This window comes from Prionailurus bengalensis, chromosome A2 (assembly GCF_016509475.1).
Source record: "Prionailurus bengalensis isolate Pbe53 chromosome A2, Fcat_Pben_1.1_paternal_pri, whole genome shotgun sequence".
Classification (NCBI taxonomy): Eukaryota; Metazoa; Chordata; class Mammalia; order Carnivora; family Felidae; genus Prionailurus; species Prionailurus bengalensis.
In genome coordinates, this window is record NC_057348.1 from 120,977,014 (window position 1) to 121,002,763 (window position 25,750).

Below are 25,750 nucleotides of genomic sequence, written 5' to 3' on the forward strand. Positions count from 1 at the left end.
AATGAGAAGGAAGCTTTTCTCAGAACTTCTCCCTCAGCACTCCCTGATTTGTTGGCATCGTTCATCCGCAAGATGGCCCGAGTACATACTTGTTTTCTTAGAGCCCGTGGCTTGGAAGGGTGTAGTATCACCCCCCCTCATCTCCGTGTATGCGTGTGAGTGTGTGTGCACGTATGCACTCATGCATAAGCGTAAAGCGTGCAAGAGCAAGAGACGTGGTGCAGATTCTCACGGGCAGTTCTTTTGCAGTTAGCTCTGAGGGCGGCTCCGTCCTATGAAGATTTTGTGGCCGCGTTAACCATCAAGGAAGGCGACCACCAGAAAGCAGCATTCAGTGTTGGGATGCAGAGGGACCTCAGCCTTTACCTCCCTGCCATGGAAAAGCAGCTGGCGATACTGGACACTTTGTACGAGGTCCACGGACTGGAGTCTGACGAGGTGGTATGACGTCTGCAGGACCGCGCTGCCTCCTACCTTCAGGGAATAAAGTCTGCTAACGTGTTTTGTTGCCCTGCTTCATTCCCAGCAGCAGCTTCGACCCTCTCCAGCCCCGTACTCGGTGGGATGGAGAGAAGGAGGCAAAGCCTAGTGCTTTTATATATAATTTTTTTTTAATGCGTATGTGTTCTGTGTGTTTAAAAATCAAGGTGCTATATATTTCAGTTCAAAGGGCCTCCTGGAAACCAAATCATAGCTGTTATATTAGAATTGAACAGCAAGTTATAAGAGCAGATTTGACAAATGAGTTTGTCAGTACTGTGTTTTGTTTTTACCTTTCACGCCCCAGCTGAAAATGAGCAAGTTCTGTAGCAAGGACTGTAACACATAGCCAGTGTTTCGATCAACTTAGACTAAAAACTGGGGGGAAGGCTAAGCCCCTTTGTTGGAGCTATTGAAATGTGGAGTTGGTCTTCCTAGACGTTCAGAGAATCCTCTCTCCCACAGCTGTGTGGACAGGAAGCGCCTGTGTAGTTCAGGCGTTTGGGGCATTGGTGTGGGCATGTCAGTGTCGAGGAGGAAGACACAAACACGGAGTGCCATCCCTGTCCGTGGTGGGGAGACTGTGGCTCCGAAGGGGTGAGTGGTGTGGACTGACCCCAAGCAGGGGGACAGTCTGGCAGAGATGTGACAGGTCACCCGAGATGACCCCTATCTAGTGCCCACACTTAGCCGGCATGCTTTCCCCTGCACCATCTGAATCAGTACAGTGAAACTGTGACATTCAGACTTTAGGGCTTATTACCCATTTTAGAAGTAAGGTGTAGAGGTTGAGGAGTTTACTCACAGGCATATAGCTTCTACTTAGAGGAAGCTGATGATTGCAAAGTGTGATCTGGACCACCTCTGCATCAAAATCACATGGACTGCTTCTTCAAACAGCAAATTCCCAGGCCTTACCCTGACCTACTAAAGAATCAGAGTAGTGGGGGGTGGGACTCAGGAACCTACATTTGAATAAACTTTCCAGTTGATTCCTGTGCACCCAGGGTTGAAGAACTACAAGATTAAATTCTAGTTTAAATTCTAGTTTGCAGAACTCTTTTGCATGAACTAAATGGTGTGTCCTTTCTTTTCCAAAGAGGAAGAGACTTTCATTGAAATAAAATAGTTAAAGGGAGAGTGAGACGTAGAGCAAGTCTACTCACCATTTTCTTAACTGAACCAGCATCGCGCCCAGCCATGAGGCTTGAGCATCGCATCAGGGACCACGGTTCTGAATGTGCTCTCTGATCAGTCTTGGTATCATCACCAATAGTGCAAAGCAAGCTGTCTTTACAGCTTTAAGACGGTATCAGAGTTTAAAGGTAGGATTTAATCTTGCATAATACAACCCTGGGTAGGCGTTCTCCTGGAAAGCGTGTGACGCCAGGGGTCTCCAGTAGGCCAAACTGCCAAGAGTGGGCGTGGGAGGAAAGTCATGGAGGCTTCCCCCCAGAGGCTGCTTCCTTCTAGCAGCTGGAAGAGAAGGTCCAGCGGAAGGTAGTGCTCCAGGGTAGAAGGTGAGGGCCTTTAAAGGGCACAGGTGCATGCTACCTGAGCAGCCCCAGGTGATTCTCTTCCAGGACAAAGAGAACCCTCTCCTTAGGCGGAGGTTCGTGTAGGGAGGGGTTTTGATTTTGTCTTTTATCTGTCTGTAAACGAATTGGCATTTATTTAGCTCGGATTAATGAAGCAGGTATGCAACTTACGTGAGGACTTCTGGAAAATGCTTAAAGAAAAACAAATGTTTAAAGGCTGGGGAAACGGTGCTAAAATGGTATCGCTTCTTCTGTATTTTAGCGCTTGTTACTGGCAGCTGCCAAGGCCTGTGTGTCGCCTGTGTGTCGTTTCCCCTGCCCCCACAAGCAGCTAGTGTGGATCTCCTCTGGTCAGTGCGACTGTGACGGAGGAGCCGGAGGCTACTTCGGACTTCCTGCCCTCCCCGTAGCCTCCCGAGAGGGAAAAAGAAAGCAACAGCCAGTCTGTGCTCGAACCCTGAACGGAGGCACTTTAGGCATTGTGCTGTTGCAAGGGGGTGCCACCGGGAGACTGTAAGTATCCCTTCGGAGCAGCTGCTGCCGCCCCGTCACCCCCAGTGAGCTCATGTGGTCTCTTGGAGAGGGTGCGGGTACACGGCGCGTGCCTCGGACTCGCCACCCAAGCTCTGGATACACACAGACAGAAGACAGCTGCTCGGCGTGGCCATTTCACAGTTCTATAGGTACGGCCTTGGTTTCCATAACTTGGTTTTCCGGGGAAGAAGAATTTAATATTATCTGGGATCACTGGGAACCCAGATCAGAATAGCTTGAGTCTTGAATAAGTTGCATTTTGTACTCCCCCTTTTCCCACCCCCGTAGACAGGCGTAGTGTTTTTGACAGGTATTTTCCTCACTGGAGCATGTTAAATGTGCCCAAGATGTATAAAGCTCGCAGGGTCCTGAATAAAAGGAACTGGAAATGGAACCTCGTGCTACGTGATAAATGCAACTTGACGTGCAGTTTGGCACAGTCAGAGCTTCCTCCTGGACACACAGCATTTGCTTCTAGTTGAAGTTCTAATCTGCAGGTACCGTCTGAGATGGGAACAAAGAAAAGATAGTTAAGACCTTTGCTGCATGATCCTCCAAGATTTCTGGGACTTTTAAGCTTTCTTTCACCCAGTGAGAGATGAGAAAACATTAATATGCTTGTCGACAGAGGAGTCACCTTGCCCTCATTGCTCAAAACATTTTTAGGATTCCTTTTTTGGAGTAACCTTTAGAGAGATCCTGAAGAAGAAGGTAATTTGTCTTCTAGGGGTTAGTAGAAGCTGATAAGTAACATAACAAAGTGCTCGGTGCACGTAATTTCGTCACGTGCGCACCCCTCCCCATCCTCCCACAGGAGAAGCCAGGCTTTACACTTCAGGGGGATTAATACACATTTGTCCAACTGAACAAACTCCTTTCGATGCTGGCAATTATTATTATTTTGTCCTTTGAAAGCAGATTTGCTTCATTATAGCTAATCCTGGTGAAAAATGTTAAGTCGGAGGGATACCTTTTGGGGACCAAACCAACTTACAACTATGAGGTGGAGATGATTTTCTTGTCAGCTCTTGATCCAGCTCTGCAGGGAGTTCTGGAAGCAGGGCTCTCTGGAGGTCGAGCGTCTGAGTCCCCAGAGAATTGACTTTGAAAGGCAGTGTTCATTAGGATGTGTAAGTCGTGGCTTGAGGCACCTTGTCATCACTATTTGCATGTCATTTCTGAACAGAGAGTTTCCTCAAATGTCAGTTTGCACAATAAGGGATATCTGGACTCCAGAACTCAGCCTTGCCGCTTTCTGTTACTGGGGATAGCCAGCAGTGCCCCCTCAGAGCACCGGAGCCACCCCCCACTCTAGCTGTTCTGCCCCATTCCTTAGCAGCTTCCTCTAACTCCTACCTACGTGGAGCCCCTGCTACGGACCTAGCCCACAGTCAGGTGCCCAGTCGCCGGGGATTCTGTTCTCGGACTTCATTCAGGAGCTTCTTAAAGAACCCCCGGTCCCATTTGTAGCTGTGAAGCAGGTGACCGCCATGTGCGGAAAGTGACCTGTCATCAGATGAGTGCCGCCGGGAACGTTTGCGGGCATCTCTTTTTGATTATTAATTGCATCTGTGTATATACCCAAAAAGTCCATGCTTTCAACTTTATATTTTTGGAACAGTGTTTTTAATGAACAATAGGTGGAAGGAGCCAGTAAATAAAGTCACTTTTCTTTATTAAATTTGAAGGAAATAAAAGAGCTAGAGTAAGAGGTCTCTTATTAATGGGACCTGATCTGATTAGGAAAATCACATAGATGAAGAAATATCGTTTAAGACAGTAGAGAGTCAGGGGGTCGTGAGCAATATGAGATGATGTGAGGCAATTTTCTGAAAGCTTTTTATGTTTCTTTTCTATTTAAACTAGTACATCCCACAAGAAGTTGGTTACTTAATGGTGCGTTTCTGAATCGATTAAAATCAGTTACTTCAGGTTTTAGTCCTAGGTTTTACAACTCTTCAGCTTCCCTATTCTGATGTTTTATGGGTGGTTTTTTTAGGGTAAACCGTCAACCTTTTTTACATTTTAGGTTTAGAATTTGTAAGTAAAATATGTTTTAAGCCATCGTTCTGTCAGCTGAGCTAATGTGCTTGGTCTTAGAAGGCCTGACTTCAGATGCCCTTTGTGATCTGGTGCAGTCTGTGCACCAACCTCAGTGTGTACAGTAAGTCTTGTGTCCCTGTGAAGTGTATATGGAGGGCTTTCTTTAGAAATACGTTCTGCTTCTGGATGTCCCTTTGTAACCTGCAGTTGCTTACTCAGGGCTTTCATAATAATGACATACAAACTACTCAGTAGCTGTCTAATCGTATTTTAAGACCGCTTACCAGTTACAAGGTTGTTAGGGATCCATTCAGCACTTCATGAACAAACTGTTCGCCGGACCTTCTCTGTAAACGTTCCCGGTTCCCACCCTGTTGCAGCCAGTAGTCCTGTGTATGGAGGCCACTTGCATGACTTCTCTCGTCGCACTGCTGCTCTAAGGCACTCCAGGGCATGATTAAGTGATCATTGGCGGTACGCATGCATTGATCCTTCTCCTCCGCTGTTCTTCTATAGCCTTTCATTCAACGGAAAAAACATACCACGGCTCTGTAATGCAAAAGTTTGCAAGATTTTTTGGTTGCCCTTTTTAAGCACTTCTCTTTCAGAGCGAACAGATGTTTTCAGCTAAGCTATGTGAGAACATAAGGAAGAGATCCTGCTTGTTTTAAGCACCGTTCTTTCTATTACATATATTTTAAAGTGTGGTCATGTGGTCAGTATTTCTTCCCTGTACTTTATAAACAGCAACCACCCTGGGACGGTTGGCACCCCTTGCAGAACTAATGAGATCACAGACTCCTGTGTACATGTCTCTTCATAGGTGCGTGTGGAGTCAGTGATGACAGGACGGGTGACCTAGAAGTATTCTGTTGCTTCCCAGAAGGCTGATGAGCCAGTGTCATGGCATGCTTGATGTCTGAGTCCCCAGTGTCATGACAGTTTCACTAGAATGTCAGTAAACAGCCCAACTACCTCATGTGAAATTGGCTGTGGACAATCTGTGTCAGATGAGACATGTATTTAAGGTTGATTGAATCTGGTTAGTAGATTGGACAAAATGATGTCTCTCTAAGGAAAAAAAACATGAGACCAGATGCCAAAGGCTACAATGTACATAGATTTCCTTGGATTAATTTTTTAAGTCGGTGTTGAATTCCAGCCCCAGTATTCTTATCTTGAGTGTTTATGGTCTCATAGATCCACGCACTTTGAATACCTGTCACATGCAGTCTTGTGTTAACTGTTCTTGTCCTAAAGCGTTTTGAATGAGCAGCATAATGGCAGTAGAAAGCGAGTGTCAAGTAGTTTGTTGATTTGTTCATTTTAATGGGCCTTTACTTAGAATATAATGTGTTGGAGCCTTTGGGGACCAACCAGTGAATGAGAATTTCATGTTTGGTGTTCATGTAAAAACTGTCCAACTTCTTACTCTATATCTTGTGGGGAGGGTTTTACTTTTTTTGCAAAAATGTTTGAAAACATCTGTCAGATTTTATATTCGTTAGTTATAATAAACTTATTTTTAAAGTATTTTATCAAGCGCTTCTCTTATTTTTAAAGTATTTTTTATCAAGTACATCTTCTAAAGATTTTTCTGTGCACTTCTGAATTGAATATGCCAATAATAAGTCTCATTTGTGGAACACATACTGTTTGCCAGGCATCATTTTAAGCCCTTTACCAACAGTAACACATTTAATCCTCCTACTCACTCTGTAAGGCCAGTACTGTTGTTATCCTCAGATTACAGATGAGAAACGGGCGCAGACTGAGGAAGCCCCTTGCCTAAGATCCCACAGCTGTTAGGGAATAGAGCCAGGCTACAAACTCCAGCAGCCTAGCTCCGAAATCTTTATAAAACTGGTTAAAACCTAAACAGAAATTAATTTTGAAGCATCAAAAGACCTCTGTAATGGCATTGCACTGGGTGTGCCTAGCATTCTAGAACCATTAGCTCCTTTCACAGTGGCTCTGTTCTTTGGCCCGGTTTTAATTCTGTTTTCAGAAAAACCACAAATGCAGAACAGATAGATGAGTTTGCTATGCCTAATATGTGAGTGGCTGTGTGATTAAAAAGTTCACGTTCAATAGGCCATACTTTTTTCGAAATCACTTGATGCCAAAGTAGGGTTGCACCTGTTGGGTTTTCTCTCTTGTATGCTTGTTGGTGGATATTAAATACCTGCAGGTAGATGGGTCTGCGTGGCCGGTGTGAGAAACCACACTGTCCACAGAGAAGCTTCCTGTCAATTGCCCGCACGAGGCCTCCTCTCCAGCCACCTCTTTATTTTTACTTTTTTAATGTTTATTTATTTTTGAAGGAAAGAGAGAGCATGAGCAAGGGAGGGGCAGAGAGAAAGGGAGACACAGAATCCGAAGCAGGCTCCAGGCTCCGAGCTGTCCGCCCAGAGCCCGACGTGGAACTCGAACTCAAAAACCACGAGATCACGACCTGAGCTGAAGTCGGACGCTCAACCGACTGAGCCGCCCAGGCGCCCCAACCAGCCACCTCTTTAAATACATGATCTGAGCCAATTAGAAGTCAGGGGAGCAGGATTGAAGGAAGAGAAGCAAGTGAAGTTGTGGTAGGTCCTTGAGCGCAAGGTTCACGTGGACTCTGCTGGAGTGGCCGTGTTGGGCCACATGCGAGAGAGAGAAGAGACAGCTGGTAGAGACAGAAAACAGATGGTGTGGGCCCACTGAGGAACCGTGTAGCTGCCAGGGCACCTACAAACTTTCTCGGCAGGCTGACTTTCTCTTTCCTACTTCCAGTGCTCAGGAGACCTGCTTTCCTGCCCTGGGAGTCCTCCCCTGGAGAAAGGTGGACCTTTACAATACAGCCCCAACTCTCCTTACACCTCCTCTGGTGGGCGTCTGTCCCTTGAAACAATCACTATGATGAGCATATGTGTCTCTGTTCCCCAATGAATATGGGCACATCATTTTTTTTTTTTTTTTTACTTCTGTTAATGTTTATTTTTGAGAGAGAGCACGAGCAGGGGAGGAGTAGAGGGAGGGAGAGACACAGAATCCGAAGCAGGCTCCAGGCTCTGAACTGTCAGCACAGAGCCTAACATGGGGCTCGAACTCACAAGCCGTGAGATCATGACCTGAGCCAAAGCCGGATGCTTAACCGACTAAGCCACCCAGGCACACCCCCCCAGGCAAATCTTTTTTTTTTTTTTTAATTTTTTAAAAATGTTTATTTATTTTTGAGGGAGACAGAGCACGAACAGGGGAGGAGCAGAGAGATAGGGAGACAGAATCCGAAGCAGGCTCCAAGCTCTGAGCTGTCAGCACAGAGCCCGACGTGGGGCTCAAACTCACAAACTGCGAGATCATGACCTGAGCCGAAGTCGGACGCTTAACCGACTGAGCCACCCAGGCACCCCCGGGCAAATCTTAAAGAAAAAACAAAGTGGCCTACATTGAAGAACCACCACCCTTGTCCCCCTTGCTGTATAAAAACGGAAGTGACTGTCCATACCTGAAGTCAGTTTGTATGAGCTCTGCTTGTTCTAAGTTATGGGCACTTTCTCCACAGAACCCTAGGAGCTTTTTTGCAATGGTTTTGTTCTCACAAACCTTAAACTTCAATACTGCCAGGGATGGCTGTGTGAGGACCAACTATCTCCTGCCTTCTCCATACCTACCAGGAACAGTGCTATCAGGAGGTGTGTGAAGAGTCGGCTTTTGTCCCTTAGCACTGCCCTCTGTAGTACTTGGGAGCCATGGAAAGATAAGCTTCCTGGAGGATGAACCAAGGTGTGTTCAGAAAGAGAACATGTTTCAATATCTGTCCTGAGTTCCAGTGGGTAGGGGATAGAGTAGCCTCCTGATCATGAGGGACCAGCTGACGAGAGGCTGTGTCTGCTGCGTGTTATTCTTCCAGAATCTGTGAATCCGAGTACATTTTCTGTCTCTTCTATTTTTCTACAGTAAACACAGGTTCACTTGGAAAATCTGTGCCTAGTGGCTGTGATGGAGAAACCAAAAGAACAATTAGGTAGGAATGGAACCGTCCTGGAGTTGGTGTTTGTATTTGTTCTTACGTTCACATGTGTCAATTAGATGTCTGAGACCCTTTATACAAGCACACATCACACCCTTCATACATTCATACACACACACACACACACACACACACACACACACATACACACACCCTGACACTGTCCTCATCACCATCATTCTTTCCAGAGGCACAAAATGGAGATACTGCCTTTGTCGCAGGGATGGTTCAGGCTGAAAGAATCGATGAGTGTTAATGGTCTGACATCAGCATTGGACTGGAGACACAAATCACACTTAGGTGGTTTGCTGTGTAATCACATCTCCTTTTTTTAGAGAACAGAATTGTCACATCTTTGCTAACACTGAGTGTGCGGCCAATTTTAGGGCTTGCTGCTTTGGCTTGACGGTCCAAGTTGTTGAAAAGTTTTTAGATGTTTTAAAAGTCAGATCTTGATTCAGAGTTCTGCATGAGATCACCTTCGACATTCCCCCAGACCTTTACCTTTCCACTGACCGTTACGTGTCACTGACCAAACCTTCCCCCAGGTTTTGTGAGTCACTAGGGCAGATGGGGCTCAGACTTTCTGCCTGGCTCCTCCTGATTTAGACCTGGCTCTCTACCGCCCTTCTCTGCAAACTTGTTAAATTCATTCATGTCCAGATAGCAGCCTCAGATGCTTCTGCGATAGCAGACTCCCATGTGGACAGCCCTTAAGTTACCTTCAAGTACAAGCCGCTCACCTGGATTGTGGTCTTGAGCTCCAACCAGACCCACTTGCCTTCTGATCTTCTTAGATGTCCTACCTTCATCTGAAACCCTCAGTCCACACTCGGTCACCTCTTAAGCTTTGCCATTTACGTAGGTGGCGTCACTATTATTCCAGTCACCCAGGCAGGAAATTCCGACACCCTGAGCTCCTGCCTCACTTCCACTCTCTCTACCCAGTTGGCTATGAAGGCCTGCCTCAGCCTCCTCACTCCGGGGGCTGCAGCCTTGACCTCTGAATTCGGTGCTCTTGCAACCTGTCTGCCACTGCCTTCCAAATCTGAAAACACTTTATGACTCCTTGCCGTGGTTCAGATTCTTTCACAAACTTGGAATGCCCTTTTCCCTTCCCCTTCCTCAAAGCCCAGATTGAACCTCACCTCAAAAACTGCCCCACACAATAATCCCAGCCATTAAGTTCACCTCTGAACACCTGTGCTTCTAAACCATACTGCATAAATTAGAACTTAGGGATAGGAAGCATGACTCCCAAGAGAACTAGACATGCTTGGATGAGTCTTTTGTTTATTGGTTGTAGCACCTTCCTCACTAAATCATGAACTTCACCTTATTCAAGTCAGGGCATCTAGCACCCGACACTGCCTTCCTTGCCCATGGAAGGATTCTAAAACTGTCTTAGAAGTTGGGCATTACTTGGGGCGCCTGGGTGGCGCAGTCGGTTGAGCGTCCGACTTCAGCCAGGTCAAGATCTCGCGGTCCGTGAGTTCGAGCCCCGCGTCAGGCTCTGGGCTGATGGCTCGGAGCCTGGAGCCTGTTTCCGATTCTGTGTCTCCCTCTCTCTCTGCCCCTCCCCCGTTCATGCTCTGTCTCTCTCTGTCCCAAAAATAAATAAACGTTGAAAAAAAAATTAAAAAAAAAAAAAAGAAGTTGGGCATTACCTCACACGGTGCTCCCCTGGTTCTTTAAGTGTGTTGGTTCCATTATCCAACTAGCTAAGAACATTCTGAAGCAAAACCCTGTGCATCTCTCCTTTCCTGCTTCCTCTGCTACTCAAATACTCTGAGTGCCTGACCACTCAGCATAAATAATTTGTGTTTTTTATATTGTGCTGTGGGCTCGGTCTTCGGCTTTGTCCGGCAAAGCTGAGGTCAGCAGAAAGGATTACTCAAGACTCCATGCAAGTCAAGAGAGGTGAGAGAGAGGCTAAGGGAAGTCTCCCTGAGCTGCTTTCAAGTTCCCACATTTATTGAGCATACATCCAGGGAAACATTGTGCGATACGTCAGTGGGCTGCATGTAGAAAGCATGCAGAAAAACAAGGCGGTTCCCAAGACTGTAAAAGAGCAGATGCAGAAAGCAGGGTGGAGAAGAAGATAAAATATTCCATAGATAACATGGTCTAAGGAATTCATGAGCACAGGCAGGACCCAGCCCCTATACACACGTTAATCAGACACTGGCCTGCTGTTTTCAGCAAGGCCAGAAAGCAGTGTTCTTCTTTGCAGTGTGTTCCCTATGTTCTCCTCACCCGGGACATAGCTCTTTGATTTCCCACATATTACCTTAATTAATGCAGGTATAAAATGTTTTTTTAAATGGTGCTTATGTGTATCGAATTAGGAACCATTAGAAGACAAAGTCCAGTTCATAGTTTTCAGCTCTATACGTTTAAGTAAATCACTAGAAGGACTTAAAAAAACAAGCAAATAAAAACACTGATGTTTAAGCCCCTCCTGATCACTTAAATCAGTCTCTGGAAAGCAGCCTGACACTTGTATTGGTAAAATCTCCCCCGTGATTATAATATGCAGCCCGACTGAGAACCCAGAGTTGCTGGTTTTGACATTTCAAATTGTGCTTTTGGGGGGTGCCCTGCTGACTCAGTCAGTAGAGCCTATGATTCGTAATCTCAGGGTCATGAGTTCAAGCCCCACATTGGGCATGGAGCCTAGTTAAAATTTAAAAATTAAAGAAAAGAAAACACCTTTTTTTAAAAAATAAATAAAATTGTGCTTTGGGTTTTTTTGTCTTGTGGTGTGTGTGTGTTTAGGATAAGTAAGACCAGATCACAAAACCTTCATCCCCTAAATCCTAACAAAATGAACTACCAAAATAAGTAAAAATTTTAAAGGTGAAAACCAGTTAAAAAAAAAAAAAAAAAAAAAAAAAAAAAAAATATATATATATATATATATATTCACCATCAACAAAGCAACAAAGCAAGGAAGGAGCCCAACCTTGCCATTAAGCCCCAAACTCCAAAAGATGATCACCAAAGAAAAAGACCAGATTTTCTGGCAAGAATGAAAAGAGTTCCTAATCCTGCCACCCTATTGAGGGCATTTGCAAACTCCAGAATGCTCATTAAAACCTCAGGTTTTGGAAGGAAACTGATTGGAGAGTTGGGGCAAGATGAGTAGACATCTCTTCCTTCCTCTGAGTAGGGCTGGCATGTGTGTCTGTGTTGGGGAAGGACGGGGGAGTTCTTGGAGAGAGATGGGTGAAACACGAGAACAAGAAACAGGAAAAACCAGCCTGTCCCAGAATTAAGAGACAAAACCACATCCCAAAGGTATCAAGTATCAGAAGACAGAGCAGAGTCTAATCCTTCCAACCAAAAATGTGTACACACAGCTCCTCCTTCCTCCCACACGCAGACACAGACAAGCAGGTTGGTTTGGCTGATACACACTTCTATGGCTGTGCTGGTCATTAAAATATCAAAATACTTCTATACCAGGAAGTAAATGATCACTGACGGAAGCAGCTCACACTGCTCTGGCCACCCTAGCCCCTCTCACAAGAAACCCCCCAACTCCAGACCACCGACCGGCAACAAAAGAAGTAACGTGTGGCCCAACATGGCGTCTTCGGGCTCCTACCCCAGGGCTGTGGCCACCCTCTCTTCTGTTTGTTCAGTGTCTGTGTTGTGCTGGTTATTAAGTACTTAGAAATCATCATAGAACAGAAGCCCAGGAGAAGAGAAGTCGTCAAATAAGACAGCATACGTGCCAACAGTACATCAAAGCAAATAAATGGTCTGTACAGAGCCACCTTCCACATGAGCAAATCTAAATAAAATGACCCAGCGACCACGTAAACACACAGCCACCAGAATGGGTGGGGGAACAGATGAAGTCAGTTGGGAAGAGAAGCTCACCTAAAGAAGCAAAAGTTCCCACAGGTATACTGTGTTCTCACAAGAACTCAAAAGAGCATGAATCCAATAAGACGAAAGCTCATATATGAGCTGATTAAACAACAGGATGAAGGGCAGACTACACTGCAGCACCCGAGTGGCTCAGTGGGTTGAGCGTCTGACTTCTGCTCAGGTCACGATCTTGCAGTTCATGAGTTTGAGTCCCGCGTCGGGCTGTGTGCTGACAGCTCAGAGCCTGGAGCCTGCCTTGGATTCTGTGTCTCCTTTGTTCTGCCCATCCCTGCGCACGCTCTGTCTCTCTGTCAGCAATTTTTAATGTTTTATTTAGTTTTGAGAGAGACAGAGCGGGCGCGGGGGAGGGGCAGAGAGCAGAGGGAGACGCGGAATCCAAAGCAGGCTCCAGGCTCTGAGCTGTCGGCACAGAGACTGACGCGGGGCTCGAACTCGCAAACCACGAGATCACGACCTGAGCTGAAGGCAGACAAACTGAGCCACCCAGGCACGTCCCCCCAAAAAAGGCAGGCTGAAGAGCGAAGAAAACGGCTTAGCCAAAATAACGCTCTTCTAGAATAAATAAGTGAATTAGAAATAGCAAGAAACGTGGTTGAAAACTAGATACCATGGAAGAAAAGGCTTGAGGTTGAGATGACTGCAAAAGCCAGAGTAATTCTTGAGACGACAATTGTAGGAAGACAGAGATACTCTAGCATATGCGTATTTGGTGACCAAAACAAGGAACTAAAAAAAGTATTGAAAGATATAATACAGGAAAGTTCTCCTGAAATGAAGGAATGAATCTTCAGATTGAAAAAGGGTCCTAGGGGCGCCTGGGTGGCGCAGTCGGTTAAGCGTCCGACTTCAGCCAGGTCACAATCTCGCGGTCCGTGAGTTCGAGCCCCGCGTCAGGCTCTGGGCTGATGGCTCAGAGCCTGGAGCCTGTTTCCGATTCTGTGTCTCCCTCTCTCTCTGCCCCTCCCCCGTTCGTGCTCTGTCTCTCTCTGTCCCAAAAATAAATAAACGTTGAAAAAAAAATTTAAAAAAAAAAAAAAAAAAGAAAAAGAAAAAGAAAAAGGGTCCTATATTCTAGGCAATCTGAGAGAAAGCACTTGACACGAAAATATAACCCGATGGAGTCCATAAACTTCAAGCCTGAAAAAAATTGAGGCCGAAAAAGCAAGCCAGCCAAGGGTCTTAAACTTCTCTACCACAAGATTCAATGCCGGGAGGTAATGGAGAAATATCTCCAAAGTTCTACGTGGGAAAAAGAGTGACTAAGTAGGTGATTGCCAGCCACGTTGTCAAATACAACATGAAGAGTGCAAAACTCAGGGAAAACAACACCCACAAGCCCTTCTTGAGGAAACCGCTTGATAGAAAAGGCGAATCAAACAGCTCAGTAATGGAGGAGCTTGTAACAAAATGGCAGGTGATGTGCATTGAATTTACATAAAGAACGAAGGCCAAACTGGGAACTGCATTGTAGATTCAGACTGCACAAGATATAAGCCTTAATAATATAACTAGTAAATTGGGGGTGGGAAAGGGAAACATAAGCGTGTCAGTCTCTTCATAACAGAGAGTTGATGTCGTCTAAAGAAACGAACATGCGACCGACCTCTGGAGTCTGTTGGTACCTTTTTAAAAAATAAGCTGGAATAGAGTTTTAAATACCTGTTGGGGGAAAAAAAATATTAAGTTTAGTAGTTGTTTCAATTTACTTTGGTTTCTGTCTTAAATGCAGGCAAAGGAGCTGAGTGTTATTTTTTTAAAATAAACGTGATTAGGAATAAATATGATGAATGAAAATGAACATAAATCTATGACTATAAACGCCTCTATCCTTTCGTTGCTATCTGTGTAAGAAGGAAAAAGTCAGAAATGATACCCAACGAAAAGTTAATGGTGGTTATTGTTAGGTGGGTATTGATTTTGTTTTAGTCTCTTCTTTTTTGTCCCTTACTATATTGCTTGATTTTTATTTGAGAACCATGCTATATTTTTATTTTAAAATAGAAGGGGAGCTGGGGCGCCTGGGTGGCTCAGTCGGTTAAGCAGCCGACTTCGGCTCAGGTCATGATCTCGCGGTTCGTGAGTTCAAGCCTGGCGTCGGGCTCTGTGCTGACAGCTCAGAGCCTGGAGCCTGTTTCAGATTCTGTGTCTCCCTTTCTCTGACCCTCCCCCGTTCATGCTTTGTCTCTCTCTGTCTCAAAAATAAATAAACATTAAAAAAAAATTTTTTTTAAATAAAATAGAAGGGGAGGGGAGAGGGTATTTTTAAAACAAGGTTAAAAAGCATTGTGTAGTGTAGGTGGGTGCCTGTTTTATGCTGATCCTTGTAATGACATTGCTTTGTAACTCCTAGCAAGATACTCTAAGCTTTTAACTTAATCCCACCACACTTCCTTTTTTGGCACTGGCTATTTTTCACTCAGGAGCCACTGTTTAGGCACCCAAAGATACTATTCATCTAAAACTCCCATTTTATGCAACTGAGAAGTGCTGCATTCTTTTGGTCTAACCGGAAAAATTGAACGCCAGTATGATACCTAGCGACCTGCCCAGGACATCTGAAACAAATGAAGAAATGGAAAGAGAGACTGTTTGGAGTGACTGACAGTAAATCTTACAAGAAGGAAGCCAGAAAGACTCAGCACCGTAGGAATGTTGCACATGCATTGGCTGCAGTCCATCGGAGGAGCTGAGAGGTTTCTATCTTCGTGCTTCTGTGAGTCTGGAAAGAAAATGTCAACCCTGTCCCCGCCCAAGTGAAATCGCTGGGCAGCAGAGCTGAGCCACGCCAAGAGAGGTGCCATGCTGGCATCCTGGCCTCGGACCTCCCGCCTCCAGCGCTGGGAGAAATACACATCCCTTGTGGAAGCCAGCCAGCCTGTGGCATTTGGTTCTAGCAGCCCGGGCTGATGAAGACAATCCCTCTCCTCTCGGGTTACAAACCGAGATGGCACGAGAATGACTCATCCGCCGCCTGCCCTCCCTTGGCTGCCGGGAGGTCCGCTTTGGGAGGAAATGCAGGCAACAGAGAGAGCTGAGAGATGGCAGCACCCAGGGGTGGAGAGCCCGAGCACGAGAGAATACGGAGGGCTGGATCAGACCATGCCTGGGGCCAGCTCCACGCCTGTCCTTCCCAGCGGCACAAATCGGTACCTCCCCCTTTATTGAGATCTAATTGGAATGAAGTCTCTGTCGCTTGTAACTGAAAGAAGCTTGAGGACTTTTTTTTTTTAATTTTTTTTTTCTTTTTTCAACGTTTATTTTTATTTTTGGGACAGAGAGAGACAGAGCATGAACGGGGGAGGGGCAGAGAGAGAGGGAGACACAGAATCGGAAACAGGCTCCAGGCTCTGAGCCATCAGCCCAGAGCCTGACACGGGGCTCGAACTCACGGACCGCGAGATCGTGACCTGGCTGAAGCCGGACGCTTAACCGACTGAGCCACCCAGGCGCCCCTGGATTGAGGACGTTTTAAGTAAGTCCAGAGACATGTCCCCTTGGCCAGATTGCCCTATTTCTCTCTCGATGCTTCCTGCCTCCACAGAATATATGGGCGTATTCTTTTGTGGTTAATAGAAGGAAACTGAGCAGCAGGCGAAAATTGGAGCCGCCTGGGGGTCCCATGAAGTCAGGACTATTTGGTACCGCGACAGCATCAGGACACTGGGGCCGACGCTCCGGGTTCCGCTGGCCTCGACCTCCTTCCTAAATAACAGCAATAATGGTGAATATGTATGGACTACCCAGAACCGTGTGAACAACTTCAAATAGCTCACCTCGTCCACCCCTCAGCACAAGCATGCAGTATATGTTATTATTGGCACCATTAACACGGGGGCGGGGAGGGGACTGAGACTTGGCAGTGTGGCTCTGTCGGCCCAGGGAGCACGTGCGCGCCAGGCGGGACCGAGACGTGAGCCCACGCAGGCTGACACCCGGGCCCACATCTTCCCGCCGCACTTGGGACGGGAGAGCAGAGACTCCGGGACCCGCCAGACCTGGGCTCGCATCCCAGCCCGCCGCACCCCAGCCGTGGGGCTCTTAAGCGTGCTCCTTGCCTTCTCTGGGCTTCCCTTTCTCCGCCGGAAACCAAGAGGAGGCGGTTGCACCCGCCCCCCCCCCCCCGCCCCCGTTCATAAGATCCTTGCAAGGAGTGAAGGAGGCCGCGTGTGAAAATCGCTGGGCACGCTGCCTCGCTCACCCGGACAGGCACGCGCGGTGGCACCTTCAGGGCCCGCAAGGCTCCTGAACGCGGAGTGGGTGCTCACCCTTTGTGCGGGCCCTTCTGGACCCTCCTCATCCTCCTGGCTGTGAGGGGGAAGCTCCGGACGGGTCTTGGCATGGACAGATCTGGATTCTGGTCCTGCCTTTGCGGTTTGCGGTCCGCCTCACCTTGAGCGAGTCCTTTAACCCCTAGCGTCTTCGTTTCCTCATCTGTCAGACTGAGGTGGTGGTGTCAAAGACATGTCTCCACAACGGGGCAAGAAACGAAAACGCTGCAAACGAATGAATAGCTGTGGGCTGCAAGCATTGCGATGGGTGCCTTGCGAACGCAGGAGTGAGTCCGATACACTTCCTGCTCTCCAGGAATTTGCGGTCGAGGAATGGAGATAAGGCGCCTTCTTGAAATAACTGTGCTGTAAAACAGAATGTAACACAAGCTCCACAAGAAGTGTAAACAGGGGCACCTGGCTGGCTCTGTCGCTAGAGAGTGCAACTCTTGATCGAGGGATTGTGAAATCCAGCCCCAAGTTGGGCGTAGAGCCTACTTTAAAAAAAAAAAAAAAAAAAAACATTAAAAAAAAAAATGCTTTAGGAGCCCAGAGCAGGGAGCACATCGTTTTAGAGGATGAGAGCATAGGAGGCAGGCTTCCTAGGGGCCCACCGAGAAGCTGGGGCGTAAAGAATGGTGTGGCAGTTGGCATTCTCTTGGTGGCAAGTGACTGGAGACCTGACAGACACTATCCACCGCCTCACCTCCCTGACGTTTGTAGAACGTCCGTTTGCAGAATACACATGGAACATTCACCACGTGAAGCCATAGGCTGGACCGTCAACAATTTAAAGCCACTGATGTGAAGAGCGATCCTGGGAAGACAGGAGTGGTGGCAGTGTCGTATTCAGTCTCTGAATTCCCACACAAGAACAGAGCAACTAGACGGCAAAACCAAAAGTTCACGAACAGCTTTTACCACAAAACTAGGTGTATTCGTCCCCTAGGGCAATAGCGAGTTGCCACAAACATGGCGGCTGAACACAGCACTTACTGTCTCCATTCTGGGGTTAGCAGGGCCACGCTGGCTCTCAAAGGCTCTAGGGAAGAATCGTTCTTTACCTCTTGCTGGTGGTTGTTAGCAATCCCTGGTGTGCCTTGGCAGGCACCAGTGTTAACGCCAGCGACTGCCCGTATCTTCACACGGCTGTCTTTTCCCTACGTCTCCAAATCTCTCTCCTTACAAGAATACCAATCATGGGACTTAGGGCCCATCCTAATCCCGTATGACCTCATCTTAACTTGCTTATATATCTGCAAAGACTCTATTTCCAAATAAGATGACATTCACAGATACGTGGAATTAGGAGTTTAGAGTTGAACTGGATCTCTTGGAGGGACACAATTCAACCTGTAACACTAGGTGGCATTATACCTAACATGATGGTAATGAATGCTTTCCTGCCACAATCAGGAAGAAGGTAAGCATGTGTGTGCTCAACATACGACTTCTATTCACTATTGAAGTTGAGCTCCCAGCAACGCAGCAAGGCAAGAAAAGAAAATGTATACAGATTGAAAAGGAAGAAAGAAAACCTTTTATCTGCAAGTGATATATGTAGAAAACCTTAAGGACTGTACAAAGACTATTGGAATTAATAGCCCGATTTACGATATTCGTAGGACACAAAATCAATATAGAAGCATAAGTTGTATTTCTACACAGTTCTTCTAGCAAAAAAAAACAGAAAATTCAATTTTAAACATAGTGCCACTTAAAATATTATAAAATCTATAACATAATCAGGAATAGCAATGGCTCTGTCAGTTAAGCGTCCAACTCTTGATTTCGGCTTGGGTCATGATCTCATAGTTCGTGAGATCAAGTGCCACATGGAGCTCTGCACTGACAGTGCGGAGCCTGCTGGGGATTCTCTCTCCTTCTCTGTCTGCCCCTTCCCCCTCCCAAAAAAATAAATAAATAAACATTTTTAGAAAATAATCAGGAATGAATTTAGTAAAGTACATACCAAACCTCTACACTGAAAACTATCAAACATATCTAAGCCCTAAAATAAATTTTTAAAGGTATACCATGTTCATAGGTTGGAACATCTGATAACGATAGAATGTCTCCTATGTGTTAGGTTTTTGGTTTCCTTTTTCACTCCACCAAGCAATTCTCCAACACCAGCTGGTCTCCTACAATTCAACTGAATTCAGTTCGGCTATGGTCTACCCACAGAAAGCGTCGGGTGCCACAGGTTAAGGACTCCTTAGTCCTTAACAGGATTACCACCCCTCCTTGAGATGCCGGCCACAAGTCCAGGTTGTTGCCTGGCCACCTGTAGCTCAGAGGTTCTGACAACCCCCTTTCAGATTGATTACTTTGCTAGAGTGGTTCTCAACTCAGAGAAACATCTACCTCCATTGAACAACTTATAAAAGGCTGTAACTCCAGAGCAGCTAGATGGAAGTGATGCATAGGGCAAGGTGTGCAGACAGGTGCCGGGAGCTTCCATATCCTCTCCAAGTTCACCCTCTCCCTTCACTTCCATGTGTTCAGTGCAGAAGCTCTCCGAATCGCATCCTTTTGGGTTTTTTATGGAGGCTTTATTACATAGACACGATTGATTAAATCACTGGCTGTTGATGATTGAACTCAATCTCTAGCCGGCTTGCCTCTCTGGAGGTCAAGGGCAGGGACGGAAAGTTCTAACCCTCTAATCACGTGATTGGTCCCCCTGGGAACCAGCCCCTGTCCTTAAGTGCTTTCCAAAAGTCATCTTATTAACAGAGACTCAGGTGTGGTTGAAAGGGGTTTGTTGTGAATATCAAAATGCCTCGGGGCACCTGGGTGCCTCAAAGGTTAGGCATCCAACTCTTGATTTCGGTGCTGACACCACAGAGCCTGTTTGGCATTCTCTCTCCTCTCTCTGCCCCTCCCCTGCTCTCTCTCTTTCTCAGAATAAATAAACCTTAAAAACATTTTTTTAATAAAATGCCTTCTTGATCACTCTTATAATTTAGGAAATTCCATGGGCTCTATTACCTCTGTACCAGAAACAGAAAACCAAATATAGGTGTATCATAAATTGTAGTGTCACAATGTGATACTAATCTCATCTAAAGATTCAGTTCAATCCCAGTAAAAATACCACCATGTAGATATGACACGAAAGGCACGAGCAACAAAAGAGAAAATAGGTTGATTGGACTTCATCAAAATTGAAAACTTTTGTGCATCGAAGACATTGTTGAGAAAGTGAAAAGATAAACTATAGAATGGGAGAAAATATGTGTAAATCATAGGTCTGATTAGGTGTTGCAGGATTTTTTACCTCCATACCCAGGGTTCATTGTCTCGCTGCTTTGAAGAGTCAAGAGGTGGCCACAGAATACAATGAGCAGTAAGCAAAAGTTTATTAGACTATAAGATTAGAAGTAAGAATAGTCTGAAAGCTCTCTTTGCAGAGAGGGCACATTCAAAGGTGAATACCCCCGATTATAGGGAAGGGTCTTTATTTCATACGGTTTGGGTTGGCCCCTTCCCTTCCCTCTCTCGTTCCTTCTCAGGTCTTAACCTTTGTTGGCTTGATCGCTCTAGGTGCTGAGTTGTCCATTCCCGATCGGCTGGATTCCATTGTGTGAGAGGGTCATCCTGTCCCTTGTACAACATAAGCTTTATGGTTTACTTATTTTAGGAAGGTATTTTGATTATCAAATTCCTAAAGGGAACCTGAGGGGGAGTAGGTGGTGTCTGTGACATTCTTAAGAGGAACCTTATGCCCAAGGAGGTTTGCTGTGATCAAATGCTCCCAGCATTGTTCCAAATTATGTGTGTTTCCCCACCCAGGGAACTCACGTCCTAACCTTTCCCTCTCTTTTATCCTATCTTTGCCATATCATAAATGGCAAATGACTCGTATTGAGAATATACAAACTTGTATACTTATAACTCAACAACAAAAAGACTAACGGCCCAATTAAAAACTCGGCAAAAGAGAAGTAGACATTTCTCCGGAGAAGACATATAAATGGCCCAACTGAGCACATGACAAAGGCCCAACTTCATTGGTCATTAGAGATATGCAAATCAAAGCAACAATGAGACATCACTTCAGACCCACTAAAATGGCTAAAATGAAAAACCACAACAAGCAAACAAAAAAACAGAAAATAACAAGTGGTGGTGAGAATAGGGAGAAATTGGAAGCTGTGCATTGCTGGTGGGAATGTAAACTGGTGTAGCTACTATGGAAACAGTTTGAGTTTCTCAAAATCTGTACATAGAATAACCATAAGACTCAGCGATTCTACCCGAAGGCATAGACCGCAAGAGTTCAAAGCAGGGGCTTGAAGAGGCATTTGCATGCCAATAGTTTATTAAAGGTTATTCACAATAGCCAAAAGGTAGAAATAACCCAAGCGTCTATCAACAGATGCGTCAACAAACAAAATGTGGGTCTATAAAAAGAATGAATTATTCAGCCATAAAAAAGAATGATGTTCTGATACGTACTCTAACGTGGGTGAAACTTGAAAACATACACCAAATAAAATAAACCAGCTGCAAAAGACGTATGATGGCACTTATAGGAAATATCTAGAATAAGCAAATTCATAGAGACAGAAAGTGGGTTAGAAACTACCACGAGCTGGGGAGTTACTGCCTACTGGTAACAGAGTTTCTGTTTGGGATGCTGAAAACGCTCCAGAACTAGGTATTGGTGATGCTGGTGCTACATTGTGAGTGTACTTAGTGTCGATGAATTGTTTACTTAAAAATTATTAAAATTGCAAATTTACGTGACATATATTTTACCGCAATCTTTAAAAATTAAGAAGGTAGGAGCACCTAGGTGGCTCAGACGGTTAAGCATCCAGCTTTGGCTCGGGTGATGATCTCACCGTTAGTGAGTTCAAGCCTTGCGTCAGGCTCTGTGCTGACAGCTCAGAACCTGGAGCCTGTTTTGGATTCTCTCTCTCTCTCTGTCTCTGTCTCTGTCTCTGTCTCTCTCTCTGCCCCTCCCCCTGCTGGTGCTCTGTCTCTCTTTTTTTTTCATTTTCTTTAATGTTTTTATTTATTTTTGAAAGAGAGAGAGAGACAGAGCAATCGGGGGAGGGAGACACAGGATCTGAAGCAGGCTCTAGGCTCTGAGCTGTCGGCACAGAGCCTGACGGGGGGTAGAACTCACAAACTATAAGATCATGGCCTGAACTGAAGTAAGACGCTTAACCGACTGAGCCACCCAGGCGCCCCTCACTTTTACACTTTAAATGGGTGAATTGTATGGTAAGTGAATTAGATCTCAATAAAACTGCTAGGAAAAAACAAAAAACAAAAAAACACCAGTGTAGAAATTGATGAACTAATCCTAACATTTAGTGGAAATGTAAAGGACCTAGAATAACAGAACCATCTTGGAACTTAACAAGTTGGAGGACTTACATGAGCTAATTACAGGACTTTCTATAAAGGTGTAGTCATCAAGATGCTATGGTGTAAATATCCGTGGAACAAGAGAGAATTCAGAAATAAACCCACACTCACACAGTCAATTCATTTTTGGCCAAAGTAATTCAATGGTAAAAGGAAGATCTTTTCAACAAAACGTTGAAAGGAACAAATATCTATCTATATAGGAAAAAAAACAAACGTCGACCCATATCTCACACCATACAAAAACAAAAAACAAAAAACAAAACTCAGAATAGACCATTTAACTAAATGTAAAAGTGAAAAGTCTAAAGGTTCTACAAGGAAACAGGACAGTATCTTTGTGAATTTGGGGCACACATGATTTCTTAGGATGCAAAAGCACTAACTATAAATGCATGTAAATCATACTTAAATTTAAAAATTTGAGTTAAAAGCATGTTCTCAGGAGCAGCAAGGTTGAAACAGCAGAGCCAACATTAAAAGGTTGACGAACCAGATCAAAACAGCAAGTTCAAAACACATCAGTTAGGAAATACACAAAACACAACAGCGAAAGTTACAAAGGCTATGGCTGGATAACTCACCATTGAGAAAATACAAATTGGATTTTAAGAGTGCTAAGCATGGTTTCTTAATGTTTACTGGCTATTCACGGTTCTTCCTCTGGCTATTCCTGGTATTGTTAATGTTCATCATTTTTCTCTTGGGTTGTTGTCTTTCCTTTTTAATTCTAATTCTACTGGTTACATGAATAGCAAATATCTTTTCTTGGATGGTGGCTTGTCTCTTCACTTTGTATCTCATGCCTTTTGTTATCAGACAGGTTTTTAATTTTAATATAATCAAATGTATCTGTTTTTCCTTTATGATTTGGGCTTGTTGGATTTGGTTTAGAAGATAATTCCATATGCAAATATCACTAAAACATCATGTGATATTCTTCCCAATAATTGTATAATTTTTCACCTTTTAGATCTTTAAGCCATCTAGATATTGTCTGTGTATAGAGTGTGGTTTGGATTGATTTTATCTTCTCTTTGTGGAGAGACACTTGACTCAGGACAACTGGAGCAATCCTTTTCCTGTAATTTAAATCCCACGGGGGTATCTGGGTGACTCAGTCTATATTACGTGTCAGACTCTTGATTTGGGCTCAGGTCACGATCTCATGGTTCGTGGGTTCAAGCCCCGTGTCGGACTCTGTGCTGGCAGCTCGGAGCGTGCTCGGGATTCTCTCTGTGTCCCTTCCTCCCCTGCCCCACCTCTCTCTCACACAAAAATAAATAGATGGACTTTAAAAAATAATAATAAGTGCCACTACTATCATATGTAAATGAGTTTAATTCTAGACTCTTCTATTCCATTTGCCTAATTATCTCTGGGCTGATACCACACTATTTTTTTTATTATTTTTTTTTTAATTTACTTTGAGAGAGAGAAAGGGAGTGCATGCGTGTGGCAGAGGGGCAGAGAGAGAGGGAGGGAGAGAGAGAGAATCCCAAGCAGGCTCCAGGCAGTAAGCAGAGAGCCCCATGTAGAACTCGATCCCAAAATCCTGGGATCATGACCCGAGCAGAAATCAAGAGTCAGATGCTTAACCAACTGAGGCACCCAGGGGCCCCATGCTCTTATTTAAAGAGGATCTTGATATCTGATTGGAATCAGTTTCCTCCATTCTGCTCACATACCTCTTGTGTTTCCTCTTAAAATGAGTTTTGACTATTCTTCCCCTTTTAATCTTCTGTATGAATTTACGGATCATCTTGTCAAGTTCTGAAACATAACCTTGTTAAAATATATTGTAATTATACTAAATTCATTAGACTGATTTGGGGCTTACAAAATTGTTACTGTTGGGGCGCCTGGGTGGCTCAGTCGGTTGGGCGTCCGACTTCAGCTCAGGTCATGATCTCACGGTCCGTGAGTTTGAACCCCGTGTCGGGATCTCTGCTGACAGCTCACAGCCTGGAGCCTGCTTCGGATTCTCTGTCTCTCTCTCTCTCTGACCCTCCCCCATTCATGCTCTGTCTCTCTCTGTCTCAAAAATAAATAAACATTAAAAAAAATTTTTTTTAATTGTTACTGTTATTATAAAATTGTATCTTCCCATCAATAAATATGGTTTATATTTTCATCTATTTAGCTATTCTACTATGTTCTTCAATAAAGTTTTGTATTTTTATTTATAAAAGTCTTGTACATCTCTTAATATATTTATTCCTAGGACCTTATATTTTATTGCTGCCATTGAAAAATATATCTCTTAAAAATCACATTTTATAACTTTTGTTGCTGGTGAATAGTAATGTTGCTGATTTTACACATTTTTTACATTCTGCAACCTCAATAAACCCTTATTTCTAGTAGTTTGTATCTTCTTTTTACTTTTTAGTTTTTTTCCTTTCCATTCTTTATAACTTTTATTTCTTTTTCTTGTCTTATCATGCTAGTGAAACACTCCAGTACTGTGTTGAAAGAAGGGGCAGTGGAACAAATGTCTGGTTCCTGATCACGAAGGGAGTACTTTTAACATTTCACAATTATACAAGATTTTTGCTGTATAATTTTGAAAATCGCTATAATTTTGGTAGCTACCATTTACCAGAGTAAGGAAGTTGTGCTTTGTTTGGAGTTTGCTATGAGTATTAATAATGAAACGATGTTGCATATTATTAAAGTGTCTTCTACATTTATTGAGATAATCATATGGTTTTCTCCCTTAACCAGTGAATATGTAAGTCTCACTAATGGGCTTTCTAATTTGAACCCTCTGTGCATTCCTAGGATAAATCCAACTTGGTAACGATGTATTTTGTAAAAAATATTTATTTATTTATTTTTGAGAGACAGAGAGAGAGAGAGAGCAGGGGAGGGGGCAGAGAGAGGGGGAGAGAGAATCCCAAGCAGGCTCTGCACTGTTAGCTCAGAGGCCAATGCAGGGCTCGAACCCACGGACTGTGCATGACCTGAGCAGAAATCAAGAGTTGATGCTTAACGGACTGAGCCACCCTGGTGCCCCTGTAATGATATATTTTTGATAGACATTTCTGGATTCAGTTGACTAATGTTTTATTTAGGATTTTTGCATCTCCGTTTCAAAGTAAGATTAGCCTTTAATAATTAGTTTCTCATCCTGCCCTTATCTAATTTTGCCATCAGAATTATTTTTACTTCATAGAATGAAGTGGGCAGTGTTTCCTCATTTTAATATTCCCTGGAACAGTTTGTTTAAGATAACGATGACATGTTCTTTGAAGTTTGAGTCTGACTGGTAAAATCTTCTGAGCTTAATGGTTCGTTTTACTTTATTTTTGAGGGAGGAGGGTGGATTTTAAAACTCCCGATTCTGGGGCGCCTGGGTGGCGCAGTCGGTTAAGCGTCCGACTTCAGCCAGGTCACGATCTCGCGGTCCGTGAGTTCGAGCCCCGCGTCGGGCTCTGGGCTGATGGCTCGGAGCCTGGAGCCTGTTTCCGATTCTGTGTCTCCCTCTCTCTCTGCCCCTCCCCCGTTCATGCTCTGTCTCTCTCTGTCCCAAATATAAATAAAAACGTGGAAAAAAAATTTAAAAAAATAAAAAATAAAAAATA

At 44.6% G+C, this 25,750-nt stretch overlaps 1 protein-coding gene across 2 annotated transcripts in view; it reads left to right on the forward strand.

Annotated features, from left to right (window-relative positions):
* The window catches only part of PLEKHA8 (pleckstrin homology domain containing A8), a 62,864-nt gene extending 56,736 nt beyond the window's left edge, over window positions 1-6,128 (forward strand). Inside the window, exon 14 of one of the 2 annotated variants that reach the window (XM_043589179.1) lies at window positions 250-6,128. In XM_043589179.1, the coding sequence (XP_043445114.1) occupies window positions 250-447 (198 nt within the window). In that variant the 3' untranslated portion in view covers window positions 448-6,128. The remainder of the gene's footprint in view (window positions 1-249) is intronic. The other variant, XM_043589181.1, reaches the window with a different exon arrangement.
* Window positions 6,129-25,750: the final 19,622 nt, after the last annotated feature.